Below are 20159 nucleotides of genomic sequence, written 5' to 3'. Positions count from 1 at the left end.
TGAGTTATAAACATTCAGAAATAAAGTTAATAGTAAACATGTATTTACCCTTTCAAATAAGACTAGGGGGACACCCTATTAATCTGTAACAAACCTGAAACAAATTTTTTTTTAAATGTTTTTTCAGTCACCTCACAGTTAACCTGTGGAATTCGTTGCCAGAGGATATAGTTGAGGCAAGTAGAATAACTGGATTTTAAAAAGTCTTGGACAAGTTTCTGAAGGACAAGGCTGCTATTAGTTATTAGCCACGTAGATTTAGAGATCGTCCTTTCTGGGGGTGAGCAACAATGAATGGGATTGCCCCATTAGTTGGATACTTCTTCCAAGTGTGATCCAGATTAACCATTGTTGGAGACAGAATTCTGGGCTCAGTGGAATATTAGTTGATTCAGAACCAACATCAACACAGGGCTAAGGCCACAGGGATACTGGGCTGGGTTGCGTAGCGAGAAGCATAACCAGCAGGAAAAAGGACATGATAATGCCCCTGTGCAGGTTGTTGGTGCCTCATCTGGAGTACTGGGTTCAGTTCTAGAGACCATATCTCAAAAATGACGGAGATAGGATGGAAATAGTCCAAAGAAAGGTAATCAAAATGGTGCAAGGTCAGCAGCAAGAGCTATGAGATAAGATTGAAAGACTTAAATATGTATATCCTGGAGGAGAGAAGAGACAGAGGCAATATGAAACAGGATTTTAATTATCTGAACGGTATTAATAAGGCACGAGAATAAAATCTTTTTCGATGGAAAGAAAACTGTAGAACAAGGGGTCATATGAAGGAAGCTCCAAGGAGGATGAGTGTCAGGAAGTATTTCTTCACAGAAAGAGTGGTGGATGTATAGAATGCCCTCCAAGAAGAGGTATTGAGGACAAGGAAGGTAATGGAATTTAAAAGGGTATAGAATAAACAGAGGATTTCAAGTAGCTAGATGAACTACATACAGTACCTGCATGTAATCTGCTTTGAAGTGTATGAAAGATGGTATATAAATAAAAAAATACATAAAAAATGGAGACAAAGAAAATTGTAACCTGTGTTGACTGGGGTAGCCTGCAAAGAGCAACAATTACCCTAAATAGGGGGAAAGAATTGTTGGGTAGTCTGGAGGACCACTTAAGTCTTTTTCTCCTGTCATTTACTGTTACTATATAAATAAATAGTTCCCTATGATAGATGTGTGCTTTGCCTATGGGGGAACTATAATGTCTCTGGGTGCTCCCTGTGTGAGATGATGACCCCTCCAGGATATAGTGTTCCTGGCTAGAGCTAATAGAAAAGCTCTTTGGGAGCATCATGTCTGGCCCATTGGCATCAAGGGACTCAGGAGTTGCCGTAGTTACTGATGGTACTGAGGGCATCAGTTCCCCTCAACATTGAGCATCCAAAAGGATGGGGAGATAAACCATTGTCTGACTCCTCCCACCTGAAGAAAGCACAGTATTCGGCTTTTTCCCTGTCAGCATTGAGGAGTTTGGATGATATGTATCAGGTGAAGGCCAAAAAGCACTAGCATTGTACTCCAGTTGATGAGCAATGTTGGGAGCAGGGACATTCTGGCTATTGTGTTGAATCCTTCGAAGTGTTTCTGTAGGGAGGAAAGCTTATTCTCACAACATTCTCAGGAATTACAACTTCTTCCAAAGTTTCAGATGCCAAAGTTTCTTCCTACTTCCCAGGCTATATGAAGTTGTTATTTTTTGAGGAGTTGCTGGATAGAAGTATCCATGAAAACTTGGACCACAAGATAGCAAGTATAGATGCATTGATGGCGTCATTGTCCTTTCAGACTTATGTCCAGCCCTTGCTGAAAGCTTTTTAGGCATCTGCCAAAGGGGCATTGAATATTGCTGCATCAATGTTGATTTCCAGTGCATTGGGGAAGGAAGCTTCACTGAGGCGCAGAAGTTAATTGTAGTCTAAACTCCAACAGACAAGTGCTGTCCTTTCTAATTCCTTATCTGCTTGCTGGATGTGAGTCCAGTCCATGCCCCTGGTCTCTGGTCTGATTTGGAATACTCCTAGGGGTTTGGCTATGGATCTGGTGACTTCTCTGATCAGGCGGAGTCAAAATGTCTCCCTTTGTATCCCTCTCCTCCTATTGGAAAGGCGAAGCCTCCTCTAGAAGATCTCTCCTTTGATGATTTTGTGAAAAGAAAAGCCGAGACCATTCCCTTTGATTTTCAGGAGGAGGAAGGGCCAAATGACATCCTTCAATTCATGGGTACCACCAGGGATATCGTGGCAGAGTCCATGCATGAGATCCTTCAAGAGATGCAGATGAGAATGTGGGAGAACCCCTCTCAGTATCTCCAGTGAAGAAGAAGGCAGCCCTGATGTATCATGTCTAGAAGGCTCCTGGATTTGAGAAGCAGCAACTGCTTCATCAGTCAGTTGTAGTCAAAACCATTCTCAAAAAGGCCAAGAGGTCTAGATCCCACTTCTCGGGTCCCCAAGGAGAGGAATTCCTGTAATCTTGACCTTTTTAGGAGACAGGTTTACCAGGTAGCTATGCTCATCATCCGCATTGCATCCTATCATCTCTTCATGAGCCAGTGTATGTGATTCATCCTGAAGGAGGGGAGGGGATTGTCAAGTGTCCTCCTACAGCAGTATGAAACTGTGGAATCACTAGTGAACAAAGGTATGACGTGTGAAAAATGCATGGTCCACTCAACTTTTGATGTTTATGAAATGGCATTGAGATTCTGTATGGTATGTATTGGCACCTGCAGACTTGTATGGCTATAGACCTCAGACTTCATGACAGGATATCCAAGATAGGCTCATTGACTTATCTTGCAATGAAGAGAATTTCTTTGGAGAGAAGGTCAAGGGAAGTGATGGCTCAAATGAAAGTCCACTGTGCAGTGCTTCAGATAGTCTCCATTGCCACTCCAGATCCGACCTTCTCCTCATGGAGTTATTCAAATAGGGCACCAAAAAGAACTTTCTATCTACAATGGAAAAAGTTATCCTCTCCCCCCCCCTCCACCCTGCCAAAAACAGGGACCTCGTCCCAGTCAGTAGAAGATCCCAAAGCCACAACTAGCATCCCAGCCAAAACCTGGGATGGGATTTTGACTGGATCTGAAAGAGCATAGCCTTAGACCGCATTATTTATGATGAAGGACCTTCCTGTCAGGGGAATGCTGAGGTTTTACGTAAACCAGTGGCCCAGAGTAACCTCAGAGACATGGGTTCTCAGAATAGTCAGAAATGGGTACAGATTACATGCATTGGTAAACCCACCAGATCACCCACTGAGAAGCTCTTGGTTTGTTTCTCAGCATCAGAAACTGTCACAAAATGAGTTTTCTTCCCTACTGAACCCATTCCACCAGGGGAAAGAAGTCAGGGCTTTTACTCTTAAGTATTTACTGATCCTGAAGAGGAGGAGGGGACTCTGTCCCATCCTAGATCTGAGGGCAAATTCCTAGTAAAGGAGAAGTTCAAAATGGTTTCCCTTGGCACCTTAATTTCCTTTCTAGAAAAAGAGGACTGGTTATGCTTCCTGAATCTTAACAGATGCTTACAACCACAGAGACTTTTCCAGGTCACAGGAAATATCTCAGATTTGTAGTAGGGAAATGCCACATCCAATGTCATGTGCCACCCTTTGACCTTGTATCAACAACATGGGTGTTTACAAAATGTCTTGTGGTAGTGGTTGTACATCTATACAAATTGGGGGTGCATGTATTTCTCTACATGGACAACTGGCTGGTCAAGAGTACATCTTAAGAAGATGCAGAATCAATGAGCAAAACCAGCTGGGTGTTAGAATTGCTAACTATCCCAAGTCCCATTTGAACCCACCATTGAATTTATAGGAGCTCTGCTAGACATGAGTTGGGCGAAAGCCTTCCTTCCACAGGAGAGTATCATTACATTGTCTGCAGTGGAAGAGTATAAGAATGAGTTGGCAGAAAGCATGGAACATGTTGAGGTTGTTGGGCTTCAGTGGAATAACAACCAAAACTTCACATGAGAAGATCCCATTGGACCATAAGATCACAGTAAATTTGGGCCACTGTATAGTTCTGGTTATTGATTCATTGGAGAATCAATTTTAAAGTGTTGATGTTACTTCATAAATTGCTTAATAATTTAGCAGTTCCTTGGTTAGCATCACTCTTTTGTGTATACGTTTTAGAATTTTTAGAAGCCGCCATGATCTTTTGGAGAGTGCGGTGGATAAATAATTTTAAATAAATAAAATGTAAATGATTCAGCAATCGGGGAAGAACAGGTTCATACCTCCTGTGTCAGGAAATTGTTGAGATGTGAAACTGGGTAATTTTCTCAGGCAATGGCCTTAGCGACCTCGTATCTGGTAGTTGAGGAGAATATACTGGCAGATAGGTTGAGTTGGGTTTTGGAAATGGTCTTTGGACAGGGGAGTAATAAAGCAGATATTCTGAAGTGGGGCACACCTGAAGTAGATCTGTTTGTGTCCCCTCTGAACTGAAAGGTCCCGAACTTCTGCTCCAGAAGAAGGGACACAAGGCAGTCTATCCTCTGATGCCTTCTCCCTAAATTAGGGACAGGGTCTTCTGTAAGTTTTTCCAATTTCTCTTCAAATTTCTATGAGGTAAAATCCCTACTAAAAGAAGAGACCTCAGGGACTATGATTCTCATAATCCTCTATTAGCCAAGAGATTGGTTTCCGCTGCTATGGGAGATATCAATCAGTAATCTGATTAAATTGGGGAATTCCAAAGATGTATTCTCCTTGCTTTTAGAAAGGATTCCACAAGGAAATCGTATGGTTTGAAATGGAAGAGGTTTACTTTGTGGTGTAAAGGAAAGGCACTAGACCTTGTTTTCTGTTCCATACAAAAACTGATTGAATGCCCTCCAAATCTGGTCTGAAGACTAACTCAGGGTTCATCTCAGTGCAGCTGGCACTTATCACTACCATGTAGAAGGTAAACCCATCTCTATATAGTCTTTATTTGTTAGTTTATGCAGGGCTTGCTTCAGTTGAAGCCTCCCATCAAGTCTTCTACTATGTCATGGGGACCTCAATGTTGTATTGACCCAGTTGATGAAAGCTCCCTGAACTCTTTAGTTGAAGCAGCTGGCCTGGAAGGTTATATTTTTAGTATAGGTCATTTCAGTGAGCAGAGTCAATGAGCTCCAGGTCTTAGTGTTTTGTCCATCTTATACTATGTTTCTTAAGAGTTTTGCTCATGCATCCTAAATTCCTATTTTATATTTGTATACCACTTGCCTTATATGTAGTCCAAGCAAAGCAGGTCACAAAACATAAAAATAATACAATAAATAGCAAGCTGACATAAAAATACAATTATAACACTATACATCATAAAAAAATGGTGGTAGGGCATGGTTGGATCTCTGTTCTCCCCTTTCAAAGGCATTCTGGAGCCAGATGTGTCTTACCATCTCCTCTTCCTGCTGATAGAACTCCTGAAGCCGCAGAAGTAGTATTTTGTTGTGTGGCTGTGTTTTTCTGCTCTTCTAGCTTGTGACATACTGGATTCCTCTCATATCTGTCCATTTCTGAAGATAAATCCATCACATTCACCCCTGCCCTTCAGAAATCTTTGCAAAATTACCATAAAGGAATGGGCTCACAGGAGGAGATGCAAAATATCCTGTTCCTTATTCTCTGCAAGCTGCTGCTCCAGTTTCATTTGAGTAGTCTTCAGGCTGGCAGGAGCAACATGCAGCACACTCAAATGCTATCTTTGAATTGTTTTTACTTTGGATTAGAATGAGTTCTCTGTAATTTTTCTCTTCATTCCGTCTTCCTGCATTGAATTCTAATTCGGTACACAACATGCTGATGAGAGCATCCTGATTTATCCTGTGTAAGATAATGTCAGAATTTCACTTTAACCAGTCAGTCGTCCTTCCAGCATTAGACCCCAGGACACATGTCTAGAAAGTTGAACAAGTATTGCACAATTTGTATTGCAAAAGAGCTTTGGCCTTCTAGCGTGGACTGAAGCCCATGAAAAGTCCTCCAAGCTTTTTTTTTTTTTTTTTTTTCATCTAACCCTAAGTGCGTCCTTTCTAATTAGATAGCAGATTGCATTTATTTCTGTTGTGCCCAGGCAGAATAAATCAGTCATACATACCTTCACACCTCCCCTTGGAGTTCTAAATTTCTTTTCCTAAACAGCTCTGATAAATGACTGAAGGGGGATTGTCGTTATGCAGCTGTATGGTACCGGCTGTGCACTAGTAGATGTTATGGTTTAGCGGTGTTTGGGTGGATTCTTGGGTACTATGGCAGATAACTACGCACACAGGAAGGGCCCCCATGGGGAGCCACAGTACTGGGCTAGACTCAGGACGCACAAACACAGAATTAGATCTTTTATTATACAGCAGCTGAGAACCACCAGAGGTGACAGTAGTGAGGTGATCCAGAGGTAGCAGTCTCTGGAGCCTCGACAGAGGGAACCGTCTCACCAAGTTGGTATAGGGAGATTCCAGTGTAGGTTCCCCAGCACGGCAATGCTGTAGATGAGCCAGACTGAGAACTAGATAGCTCACTAGATGGTAGCTGTAAGTTTGGCGATTCCACCAGGCTGAACTTGATGGTTACAGGCAGGGAGAGCAGGCCCTCGAGGAGAGAGTACCTGATCCCAGTAAGACACCTGAAATAAAGCAGAGGGCCCCCGAGGAGCGGGTACCCAGGTTAGAGATTCCACCGAAGGGCAGAGAGAGAGAGTTTCCAGCGGCAGCATGGAAGCGGCAGAGTGGCTTAGACTGGACGAGTCCAATCCTTGCTAACTCAATGAGCTAGCAAACAAGTACAGGCTATGTACCCAGATGGCGTGATGTCACTTGAGGGGGATGCCCCCAAGGTTCGCGCCATAGCTGGAATAAAGACGTGGGTAGCGCGCGCACCCTAGAAGGCCCTTGGGAGAAACATGGTGGGAGGCAACACCATAGCCGTTCCGGGGATGCCGGAGAGCACGGCTTGCAGACGGCGGCGGTAGCCATCTTCCCAAGGCTAGCGGGGAGAGCAGAGAAAAAGGTGAGGCACAAGGGTCGAAGCTGTCTGAGACCGACGGATGCAGCAGTACCCCCCTTCAAAGGGTCCCCTCCAGACCTCCTACTTGGTCTTGGTTTCTGAGGATGCATTCTGTGGTATCGCTGAAGCATCTCTTTATCCATGATATTAGCCAAAGGTTCCCAAGAGTTTTCTTCAGGTCCATAACCCTCCCATGACAGAAGTTATTTCCATACTCTGCCTCTCTTTCTCATGTCAAGGATAGCGTCTACCTTGTATTCAATGTCGTCTTCTGCATCAATAGGTGTAGGTTCAGGTGTCTTGGTTGAAAACTCACTGAGGACTAGTGGCTTCAATAGTGAGACTTGGAACGCATTATGAATCTTCAATGCTGGCGGAAGTTTCAGACTGCAAGTAAGAGTATTTAGTCATCGAAGAATGGGAAAAGGGTCTGATAAAGCGTGGAGCAAAACAAGCTGATGGTAGCTTGAGTCTTAGATGTTTTGTGGAAAGCCAGACTTTGTCACCAGGCTGGAATTCTGAAGCCTTGCAGTGATGAGCCTCATTCATAGCCTTTCTCTGCTTGTTGTCCTGCTTTACGAAGCATCTCTTTGGTCTTAGTCCATAGTTGTTGAATATCTTTGGTAGTAGATTGAGCTGCCGGGGACGACACTGAAAGTGGAAGTGGTAGTGGTGGTGCTAGTAGTCGTCCGTAGACCACTTCAAATGGTGTTGATCCAGTTGATGTTGCTGGATGAGAGCTGATGGCGAATTCAGCCCAGGGCAACAGTTCAGCCCAGTCATTTTGACAAGTACCCACATAGGCACAAATGAAGTGCTTGAGTGGCCTATTCATTCTCTCCGTTTGCCCGTTAAGACTGTGGATGGTATGCTGAGGTGAAGTCGAGAGAGATATCAAACTTCTTGCACAATGCCTTCCAGAACTTAGCTGTGAATTGGGCTCCTCTATCAGAGACGATGTGCTTTGGCATGCCATGTAGGCGAAAAATGTGAGTTATGAAAAGCTTTGCAAGCTCCATGGCTGTGGGCAAGCCAGGGAGGGCCACAAAGTGAGCCATCTTTGAGAAACGATCCACTGTTACCCAGATAGTGTTTTCCTCCTGAGAGTGGTAAGTCTACCTCAAAGTCTGTAGTGATGAGTGTCCAGGGTTCGTCTGGTACTGGCAATGGTTGGAGTAGGCCCCAAGGACGACCGGGCGGCGGTTTCTGTCTGGCACAATTAGAGCAAGAAGCAACGTAGGAGAATGAGTCTTCCTTCATGGTGGGCCACCAGTAATACTTCTGCAGTTTAGCCAGAGTTCTGCATTGACCAGGGTGTCCAGCCAGTTGAGAATCGTGAGCCCAAGTAACAGCTTTTTTTCTTAGGTTCTTGGGTACAACAGTCTTACCCGCAGGTACTGGGTGAATAGCTGACAAGATAACTCTTTTCGGGTCGATGATATGTTGAGGTTCATCAGGGATGTCCTCGGAGATAAATGAGCGAGATAGGGCATCTGCTCTGACGTTCTTATCTCCAGGGCGGTATTTCAGCACAAAGTCAAATCTGTTGAAGAACATGGACCATCTCGCTGTGCGTGGCGGAGGTATTCCAGATTTTTATGGTCTGTAAAGACTGTGTTCTGATGTTGTGCTCCTTCAAGCCAGGGGCGCCACTCCTCGAATGCCATCTTTATTGCCAGGAGTTCTTTGTCTCCTATGCCGTAGTTCTTCACCGCAGGCGAGAAGCGACGGGAGAAAAATGAGCATGGGTATAAGGTCTTAGAGTCACCGGCTTGGTTTAGCACGGCCCCCCATGCCGACGTCAGAGGCATCAGCCTCTATGATGAAAGGCCGAGTCGGGTCCGAATGTCGGAGGCATGGCTTGCTCAAGAAGGCGTTTTTCAGTTTCTGGAAAGCTGTTACTGCCTCCGTAGACCAATTGAAGACATTGGCACCTTTCTTCGTCATAGCTGTCAGTGGAACAGTTAGTGAGGAGTAGTTCTTGATGAATATTCTGTAGTAGTTGGTAAATCCCAGAAATCATCTGAGAGCCTTTAGACCTGTGGGTTGTGTCCATTTCTTAATGCTCTCCAGCTTCTGTGGGGTCCATATGGAAACCTTGGTTGGAAACAATGTACCTTAAGAAAGGCACTGATTCTTTGTGAAACTCGCACTTAGACAACTTGGCGTATAAGCGATTCTCGCGGAGTCTTTGCAGCACTGTTTTGACATCCTCCAGATGAGTGGACATGTCCTGGGAAAATATTAAGATGTCATCTAAGTACACAACGACACATTTGTATTTTATTTTATTTATTTATTTGGTACCTTTTATATACCGAGATATAGCAAGATGCCTTCACCCTGGTTTACAGTTTAACAACTTATTACAGATGATTAACAATTTTAACCGAGAACTTATTGAACTTATTAGGTGAACACCAAAATAAACCTTTCTATTTACAGTCAAATTGAACAGGGATAACAGTATACAGACATCTATGGACAGGTAGTACAGTGAACAAACAAGTATGGGTGCATATTTTGCGTATGAGCTCGTGTACGTCAACGAGTCTTTGGTGTGTAGGCGGTCAGTTTAGCCAATACCATCTGGGAATGTTTGTCTGAATAACCAAGTTTTGAGCTCCATTTATAGAGTAGATTGCACAGAATGTCGTTCATCATGTTTTGGAAGACAGCCGGGGCGTTGCACAGGCCAAAGGGCATCACTAGATATTCAAAGTGACCGTCCCGGGTATTGAAGGCTGTCTTCCATTCATCGCCAGAGCGGATGCGAACTAAGTTATAGGCTCCCTTGAGATCAAGCTTGGAGAATATCTTGGCTCCCTGTAGTCTATCAAATAGCTCTGAGATGAGTGGAAAGGGATAGTGGTTTTTCACAGTGATCTCGTTTAGATCTCTGTAGTCAATGCATGGATACAACGTTCCATCCTTCCCCAACAAAGAAGAAGCCTGCGCCGGCAGGAGACTTAGAGGGTTTTATGAAGCCTTTCTGAAGGTTCTCCTGTATATATTCAGACATGGCTTTATTCTCTACCACGGAGAGAGGGTAGACTCTTCCTTTGGGTGGTTCAGTGTTAGGCTTCAAATTAATGGCGCAGTCATAGGATCTGTGTGGCGGTAGAACGTCTGCAGCTTCTTTGGAAAAGACATCTTGAAAAGCATATTGAGGCGGCAACCCAGGCAACAATGGGGTAGTTGGCATGCAGGGTAAAGGAGCGACCTCCATCAGACATTTACCATGACAATCTGGACCCCAATGTGAAAGTTCCAGAGTGGCCCAATTGAATTGAGGCATATGCTGCTGCAGCCATGGTAGCCCCAGTACTATAGGGTGCATGGCCTTCTCTAGTACAAAGAAGGAGGTGGTTTCAGAATGGAGAGCACCGGTCCGTAAACACACTGGTTCAGTGAGCTGGGTCACTTCGCCCGGTAAGGGCTCTCAATGAATTGAAGATAGGAGTAGTGGAGACATCATGGTGGTGGTGGGAATCCGCAAGTGCTCCACTAATCGTTGTAAAATGAAATTGCCTCCTGCCCCTGAGTCCACTAGGGCAGGAGTCTGATATTCTAAGGGTTCGCAGATCAAGGATACAGGAAGAGAGGGTGGAGGAGAGGGTGCAGTAAGACCTAAGAAGAGTCCTCCCGCAGGACTTAGGTCTGCCAGTTTCCCGGACATATAGGGCATGTTTGAACAGCATGGCCAGCTTGTCCACAATACATGCAAAGCCCCAACCTCTTCCGCATTCTTCTCTCCTTAGACATCAGGTGACTGCAGCCTAATTGCATTGGTACTTCTTCGCCAGCAACTGGACCCGAGGGAACAGGCCTGGCAGTAGTCTTAACTCGAGTTTCACCCGGAAGGGGTTTTCTGGGAGTCTTTGTCTCTTAAACCTTGTCACGAAGTTGGCGATCAATCCTTGTTGCCAACTTCACCAGTGTAGCCAAATTCTCAGGCATCTCGCGAGCTGCCAGCTCGTCTTTCAAACGAGAGTTCAATCCCTCAAAGAAGAGGGTCCTCAGGCATTTAGAGTCCCAATGTAATTCAGACGCCAGTGTCTTGAATTCTATAGCGAAGTCAGATAAAGGTTTAGTACCTTGCTTCAGGTGAACCAACGAAGATCCTGCAGTGGTATGCTGGACTGGGTTATCAAAAACTGATCTGAACAGTTCCAGGAACCCAGCAAGTTTGTGTAGGATAGGATCATCGTGCTCCCACAGCAAAGAGGCCCAAGCCAACGCTCTCACGTCCAGAAAAGACAAGATGTAAGTGGTCTTGGCATAGGCTGTAAGAAAATGATTAGGTTGCAGGGAAAAGTGCATGTAACACTGATTCATAAATCCTCTACATTTCCAAACCTCCCCCGAGAAGCATGTTGCAGCAGATAGAGATGCAATAGTCTTGACCATCCCTTCTGGCGGTGTAACTTCTTTACCTTTGGTGGTGGATAAGTTCATCTGTGCGTGCAGCTGGTTAAATGCAGCAGTCAAATTCTCCAGTGCGTTCTGCTGTTCGGAGATTCGCTGGGCCAGGCCTGAAATGGCCTGCAATGCGGTGAGCTGAGCCTAATCCATGGAGTTAGCAATCTGTTATGGTTTAGCGATTTTTGGGTGGATTCTTGGGTACTGTGACAGATAACTATGCCCACGGGGAGGGGCCCTGTGGGGAGCCACAGTACTGGGCTAGACTCAGGATGCACAAACACAGAGTTAGATCTTTTATTATACAGCAGCTGAGTACCACCAGAGGTGGCAGTAGTGAGGTGATCCAGAGGTAGCAGTCTCGGGACCCTTGGCAGAGGGACCCCGTCTCACCAAGTTGGTATAGGGAGATTCCGGTGTAGGTTCCCCAGCATGGCAATGCTGTAGATGAGACAGACTGAGAACTAGATTACTCACTAGATGGTAGCTGTAAGGTTGGCGATTCCACCAGGCTGAACTGAGAATTAGATTTATTTATTTATTTATCTATCTATCTAGTCAGGTTTTATATTTATTTATTTATTTATTTATTTAACATTTTTTTATATACCGAGGTTCTAGTAACAATGTTACTAATCACTTCGGTTTACATATAACTTTGGGATGACATAACAAATGTGTCTTACAGAGAACATGGAAATGAAACTTGGAAATATTAATTTACGAAAACAAATTTTGAGAAACAATAAATTATATGAAACAAATTATGAAAAACAAAAAAAAAATTATGAGAAACAAATTATGAGAAACAAGGATATGGAACTTGGAAATATTAATTTACAAAAAACAAATTATCAGAAACAACATTTGAATTAAAGCATCTAGCATACTAGCGAATATCTGTCAAGTGAAGCAAAAAAAAAAAAAAAAGATATGTAACAGGAGGGATATATATATACCGTTATTCGGCTTCAACATAAAGCCATCACAACGGTTTACAACATAGGAAGGTTACAAACATTTTAAAATGAATGATAACAATGAGAGACATTACTCACTAGATGGTAGCTGTAAGGTTGGCGATTCCACCAGGCTGAAGTTGATGGTTACAGGCACCGAGGCAGGGAGAGCAGGCCCTCGAGGAGCGAGTACCTGATCCCAGTAAGGCACCTGAAATAAAGCAGAGGGCCCCCGAGGAGCGGGTACCCATGTTAGAGATTACCCTGAAGGGCAGAGAGAGAGCTTCCAGCGGCAGCACGGAAGCAGCACAGTAGCTTAGACCGGACGAGTCCAATCCTTGCTAACTCAATGAGCTAGCCAATAAGTACAGGCTATATACCCGGATGGCGTGACATCGCTTGAGGGGGACGCCTCCGAGGTTCGCGCCACAGCTGGAATAAAGACGTGGGTAGCGCATGCGCACCCTAGGAGGCCCTTGGGAGAAACATGACGGGAGGCAACACCATAGCCGTTCCAGGGATGCTGGAGAGCGCAGTTTGCAGACGCAGCAGTAGCCATCTTCCCAAGGCTAGTGGGGAGAGCGGAGAAAAAGGTGAGGCACAAGAGTCGAAGCCGTCTGAGACCGGACGCAACAGTAGATATATATTCTAGTCCATTCTAGCTCTAGTTTGTAGAAATCATTCTGTTGTCTGCACCATCGGATGTCACCCATGTGTGACTGATTTATCATGAAGTACACCAGGTAAGCAACTTTATTTCTCACCCATTGACCATTCTTTTTGTACACCCCCCCCTTTTGGTTTTTTTTATTGAAGGCCGTCTTTAGCCTAGGAGTCCCATGTGTGTGACTGCTTCTTGCTAAGACAGTTCATAAAGTTGCTTCCTGTCGTTTTTTCAGAATTTTTCTCTCTCCCACTTAAAACATTTATAGGGAGCAGGTCCACTGTAGTGCGGGAACTAGCAACATAGGCAGTGAAAGGCTTTTGCCAATCCAGAGAACTACTGAAGTTTCTTTTCACTTGTCATCAGTACATAGTCATATGACCTATTTGTATGACTGGTGAATTGTCTTCAGAGAATACCTGTTACAAACAAGTAACTTTACTTTATGTATTCAAGCTGAAAGTAAAGTAATTTAATGAAAAGATAAAGACCCTCTCATGTTAAAACTTACTACCATGGCATCATCACTTTAACAAACAGATTAGACATGATTTTTAATGTTTAATATTCTTTAGTTGCTAGGTTGGTTGAGTTCCAGTGGACCTCTAATATCTGATATTCCCCACTGAATCTTAACACTGATTTACTTAGTAGTATTCCATTTACTAATAGTTTTAGGATTTGTCTTTGTTAACAACTTTATATTATGTAATGGAGTTTTTCTAAATGGTGAGAGTACCTTCCTCTTGTTATGTGTCAGGGGATTTTAGAATTTGGTCTATTGCTTCATTTTATGATGCCATGTAGTAAAGAATTCTCAAGAGTCACAATAAAAGAGACTTAAGGCCAAGCATATCATATGTGAGCACATCACTGGCAAAAAGCTGCTGCTTATTCATGTTTTTAATTTGTCACTTTATCCCCTTTGTAGGGTTTATCAGAAGGTGAGCATTCACATTCCAGTCAGCCTGTACGCAGCAAAACCCCTCAAATTTCTCAGGACTCCAAGGGGTCTCAGTCAGCAGGAAGTGAACAGTCCCACCATGCACCTGGCAGCCGTCACCCAGGACAAATGGAGCCCCACATCCAGCATCTTCAGAGATCCCAAGTGGACACTGCTCAGACCACCTACCCGTCACCTGTCGCCATTTCTATGAAGCAGGAGCTACCATCTCCACATCAGACTCAAACAGTTCAAAAGCAGTCTTTATTTATCTCAAACTCTTTGGGTCCTGGGGCTCCTCCAGGACTCTCTCTTCCTCGCTCAGAACCACAATCTGTACTAAAGCAAGAACAGCCTTCTCACTCACAAAGGCCTGTGGACATGGTACAGCTATTAACGGTAGGTAGTTCTTTCATGGTGTTATAGGTTCACATTGTGGTTGGTATGGTAAAGCACAAGGACATACAGGGCTAGTATCCTGCAGGCTCCCTTCCTGACAGGACCTGTTTCTTAAAACACAAATAAAACTGGTGTCCTTCAGGCACCTCTCTGCAGGATCCTCTGCCCTTAGCACAAATGAAGACAGTATCCTCCAGGCTTACCTCCTAACAGGATCTGCTACTCAAGAAAATACAAAGCCACACTCACACTCTTAAGTCAGCACAACTGTAGATACTAGATTAAAAAGTGTATTTATTATTAATGTTAGATTACACTCCAGAAAGCAATGCAGTAAAATTAGATACAGATATTGCGAAGGTAATAGTTGCCATAATAAAGTACAAATACTTTTCTTTCAGTTTCTAGGAGGATAGCTAAGTTGCTTCTTTCCCTCGGCCATCTTTCTTCCCTGTCTCTGTTAGTTATACCCTTTTTGTCTGCATATTAGAAGGCATGTTTTGAGAAACTTATGCGGTTTCCCAAAACATGGCCCAGAGTGAGAACTCTCTCTCCCTACAAGGCTTGTGCATCTGGTTACTTCTCCTTTCTGACAGTTGTACAGTCAAGTGATATGAGGTCAGTGTGAGAGTGCTGAGCCTGAGGGTTTCTTTCTGAATATATCCTAAACCAAGCTTGTCGGACTTGGGCCAACAATCCCATTACACATGGTCTCAAGCCAGCTGAGTGTTGCTTGATCTTAACTGCTGGGTTGGAAGAACATAACACCATGCTAAACCAGTTTTTATACATTTGATTACTGCATATACAAAATTAAATATGAACTTTTAATATGTTTTTCACACCTCCCTGTTATCAGGCAGTGGAGTAGTCCTTACCTACTGTCAGCTAAATAGCATCAACTACAGAAGGATCAGACTTTTAGAAGCTTCCTGAACATACCCAAATCAGTCCAGACAAGTGGGTTTATTCATCCCTACCAGCAGATGGAGGCAGGGGACAAAACTTTGGGCACTGCTACATATCTGAGAGTGCCAGTTGCAGTTCCTCAGTATTTCTCTGCCTCCAGCAGATGGTAGAGCTATTTACCTGCAGTCTCGACTGATCGAGTGTTTGGAAGATTTCTCACAGGACAAGCAGGATGGTAGTCCTCGCATATGGATGACATCATGAGGATGGAGCCCAATCACGGAAAACTTTTATCAGAGTTTCTAGAACTTTGACTGGTACCTACTGGGCATGCCCAGCATAGCACCAACACTGCATCCAGCATGGATCCCCCTTCAGTCTTTTTTTTTCCACGCAGCAGTAGCCATGCGGGTTAAGGAGCTCTTCAGTTATTCCTGACAGGAATTTTCCTCACGGAACTTCTTCAAGAAAATTTCAAACTTTTTTTCCCCAAAGAGGTCCCCCTATCGATACTATTTGACCGCGGAGTAAAGTTACGTTTTTTACCTGCTTCCAGTCGATTCCTGTCGAGTTTTTCCCTTGCGGCCTACCGGCCATCAACCACGCCATGGCTAAATTTTGTTGAGACCATGGCGCCTGGTTTCCATCGGTGCCCCGACTGCACTCGAACAATGTCCATCACTGACCCTCATACGGTCTGCGTGATGTGTTTGGGGTCCGACATAATGTCCTAACTTGTACCAAATGTGCCCAAATGACACCAAAAGGTCGCAAGGCTCTGCTGGAGAAGATGGAACGTCTCTTTCAGTCTAAAACCCTGACTCCGATAGCCTCGACGTCGTCCAAACTAGTGCTGTCTACTTCGCACCAGCACCATGAAATCGCTGCTGCCCGACTGGCTTCGACGACTCCGCGGTTGTTGACTCCTTCTGTTTCTCCGTGGGAAAAGGGCCCAGGGAGAGCACCGAGAAAAACGTCGACACCGCCATCGAAAAGCTCAGGCCACCGATACAGGCAAGCCCTTGGCATTGACATCGTCTGAGCCACCAACAAAGAAATCCCGTCCAGAAAAGGCCCCATCCTCTTCTGTGTCTGGGTCACCGAGGCATTCCCCACCTGGACAGGTGCCGGGAGCCGCGACTCCACTGTCACCAGTGGACCCTCCGGCTACGCCAGTACTGCCTCCTACTCCGGAACCGGGGTTCCATGCTCCAGGTTTCCGTGAGGAATTGGATCAGATGATCCAAGAGGCCGTCGGAAAAGCACTCCAGGGGGTTCAAACCTCCATCGATAGCGGTGCCGGTTCCTGAGCCGGTCACCGACCCGATACCTAAGGCTCTTGCACCACTATTGACTAGAATGGACGCTTTAATCGGTGCCTTTCCACCGGTGGCCCCGACTCCTTCCACACCGATACCCTTATTGTCAGATGAAGAAGAAACACCAAGTGCCTCCATCGGTGCCTCCATCGATGTCTTCGGTGCCTAGGCCTGGACCTTCAGGATTAGCACCATTTCTCCCATCTGATAATCCTATGGGAGCTGGTGACAAGCCTTATGATCCCTGGACCGATTACATGTCCCAGGAAACTGATGATCTACCTTCACAGCCCTCTCCTCCTGATGAAAGAAGACGTTCTCCTCTGGAGGACTTGTCTTTCATTAATTTTGTAAAGGAGATGTCTGAAACAATTCCATTTCAGCTTCAGACAGAAGAGGACTCCAGGCACAAGATGCTGGAAGTACTCCAGTTCATTGATGCTCCTAAGGAAATCATGTGTACTCCAGTATATGAGATCCTTATTGATCTGTTGAAAAGAAATTGGGAACATCCAGGTTCTGTACCACCTGTCAATCGCAAGACAGATGCTACTTACTTAGTACAGTCTGCTCCTGGTTTTCAACGATCCCAGCTAGATCATCACTCAGTTGTTGTGGAGTCAGCCCAGAAAAGAGCAAGACGGTCCAAACCTCATTCTTCTATACCTCCAGGAAAAGAACAAAAGTCCCTGGATGCATTGGGCAGACATGTTTTTCATGGTTCAATGCTAATTTCTCGCATTGCTTCCTACCAATTGTACATGACACAGTATAATAGGGACCTGTTCAAGAAGATCCAAGACTTTTCTGAATCTCTACCAGAACAGTTTCAAGATCCAGCTCCATACCCTTGCTCAAAAAGGTCTAGATGCTGGCAAGCATGAGGTCCGTGCTGCATATGACATCTTCGACACTGCCTCTAGATTCTCTGCAGCAGGAATAAGTGCAAGAAGATGGGCCTGGCTCAAGTCTTCAGACCTCAGACCAGAAGTACAGGATAGGTTAGCTGACTTACCCTGTGCTGGGAATAATCTTTTCGGAGAAATGATTCAAGAAACAGTGGTGCAGCTCAAGGATCACCATGAGACTCTCCCTCAACTATCCTTAGTACCTTCTGATTACTCTTCTTCTTCCAAGAGGTCTTTCAGAAGAGACTCCAAGAGGCCTGCGTATAAACCAAGAGATATTACCCTCCGGCTTCCAGAGGTCGACCCTCCAGGCCTTACCAAAAAGGCCAATCCAGACAACCTCGGACCCAAAAGACTCAGCCAGCCCCTCAGCTGGGCCCAGCATCCGGATTTTGACTCCTTCTTGGAGAGCAGTGCCCAGCCTCCTCTCCCTTCCGAACCAGTAGGAAGTCGATTATCCCACTTCACCAGCATGTGGCACAAGGTCACGACAGATCAGTGGGTACTAGCTGTAGTGACTCAAGGTTACCACCTCAACTTCCTCACAGTTCCACCGGATTCCCCACCTCGGCTGACGTGGGAAACATCCGACCATTCTCACCTTCTTGATCAGGAAGTTTCCATCCTCCTCGAGTCCCAGGCAATAGAACCAGTACTCTTCTCCCAGCAGGGCCAGGGATTCTATTCATTGTATTTTATAATCTCAAAAAAGTCAGGTGGCATTCGCCCAATACTGGTCCTTCGCGCCTTAAACAAATACCTACAAAGAGAGAAGTTCAAAATGGTGACCTTGGGTTTTCTGCTTCCTCTTCTGCAAAGGGAAGACTGGCTCTGCTCTCTAGACCTTCAGGATGCTAACACGCACATCTCAATCACTCCGTCACATCACAGATTCCTGCAGTTCCTAGTAGGCCCAAAGCACTTCCAGTATCGAGTGTTGCCATTCAGCCTAGCATCTGCCCCACGAGTCTTCACCAAGTGTCTCGTCATGGTAGCAGCCTATCTCAGGACTCAAGGTGTCCACGTCTACCCCTATCTCGACAATTGGTTGATCAGGGCTCCCACTCATCAAATTGCGCTGATGTCCCTATGTCTCACTTTGCATACCCTGATCTCCCTAGGGTTCCTCATAAACTATCCAAAATCCAGGCTAGTTCCATCTCAAACCCTATCGTTCATAGGGGCCGACTTGAACACTTTAAAAGCAAAAGCCTTCCTACCCTGGGATTGGGCTCTCACTCTCGCTTCTCTGGCCCAACTGCAGTCTTGACAACACTCAACTGAACATCACTTTCTGATCTTACTGGGTCATATGGCCTCTTCGGTGCATCTCACTCCGATGGCCCGCCTTGCCATGAGAGTAATGCAGTGGACTCAAAATCACAGTGGATTCAGTCTTCTCAGCCAATGTCCACATCACCAACCAGTTCCGCTCTTCGCTGGCTTGGTGGATAAACCAATCCAATCTTCTTCAAGGCCTTCCATTTCAGGTTGCAGAACCTCAAATAACCTTGACAACAGATGCCTCCAACCTCGGCTGGGGAGCACATGTTGCAAACCTGCAAACTCAGGGCATCTGGTCTCCAGAGGAAGCCAAACACCAGATAAATTTCCTAGAGCTTTGGGCAATCGGATATGCTCTCAGGGTCTTTCAGAATTACCTCACCAACAAGGTCATCCTGATTCAAACAGACAACCAGGTGGCCATGTGGTACCATCAACAAGCAAGGGGGAACGGGCTCCTACCTGTGTCAGGAAGCTGCACAGATATGGGCGGAGGCCCTTTCCCACTCGGTGCCTCAGGGCCACCTACTTGCCGGGAGTGGACAATGTGTTGGCAGACAAGGTGAGTCGCACTTTTCAACCGCATGAGTGGTCCCTCAACCCTACAGTAGCAGACTCCATATTCCAACACTGGGGTTACCCTCATATAGATCTCTTTGCGTTAATCCACCAAGTAGAAAACATCTGCGCTCTCACTTGCAGCCAAGAGACACTTTCTCCCTCTCGTGGACCAGCGGTCTCCTTTATGCATACCCTCCACTTCCACTTATTTCGAAGACTCTCGTGAAGTTGTGAAAGGACAGGGGATTGATGATTCTAATAGCCCCTCACTGGCCACACCAGGTGTAGTTTCCAATACTTCAGGACTTATCAATTCGCTGGCACATTCCTCTAGGGAAGGATCCGCTTCTCATCACTCAGAACGACAGATGCCTACATCACCCCAACCTCCAAGCCATATCTCTGACTGCCTGGATGTTGAAAGATTAATTCTTCAACCTCTTAACCTTTCAGAGCCGGTTTCCCATGTCCTGGTAGCTTCTCGAAAGCCTTCCACAAGAAAGTTTTATCGCTATAAATGGAACAGGTTTACGGTATGGTGTACTTCCATGTCCATCGACCCCCTTCACTTGTTCCACTGCGAAGTTTCTGGACTATCTCTGGCACCTGTCAGAGTCAGGCCTGAAAACTTCCTCTATCAGGGTGCATGTCAGTGCGATGGCCGCCTTCCATAAAGGTGTCGGGGATGTCTTCATATCGGTACAACCCCATGTAACATGCTTTTTGAGGGGCTTGCTGCACCTAAAACCGCCATTGCGCCCTCCGGCCCCTT

The 20159-nt window shown here is 45.3% G+C and overlaps 1 protein-coding gene across 6 annotated transcripts in view; it reads left to right on the top strand.

The window, feature by feature from the left end:
* The window catches only part of SPEN (spen family transcriptional repressor), a 294674-nt gene that overhangs the window by 240555 nt on the left and 33960 nt on the right, over positions 1-20159 (top strand). For all 6 annotated transcript variants that reach the window (XM_029578478.1, XM_029578477.1, XM_029578482.1 and 3 more), the window contains one exon: positions 13996-14406. In XM_029578478.1, coding sequence (XP_029434338.1) covers positions 13996-14406 — 411 coding nt within the window. The remainder of the gene's footprint in view (positions 1-13995; positions 14407-20159) is intronic.

The sequence above is a fragment of the Rhinatrema bivittatum genome, chromosome 15 (genome assembly GCF_901001135.1).
Source record: "Rhinatrema bivittatum chromosome 15, aRhiBiv1.1, whole genome shotgun sequence".
NCBI lineage: Eukaryota > Metazoa > Chordata > Amphibia > Gymnophiona > Rhinatrematidae > Rhinatrema > Rhinatrema bivittatum.
The sequence above is the reverse complement of the archived record's forward strand: the minus strand, read 5'-3'. Positions and strand labels throughout refer to the sequence as shown.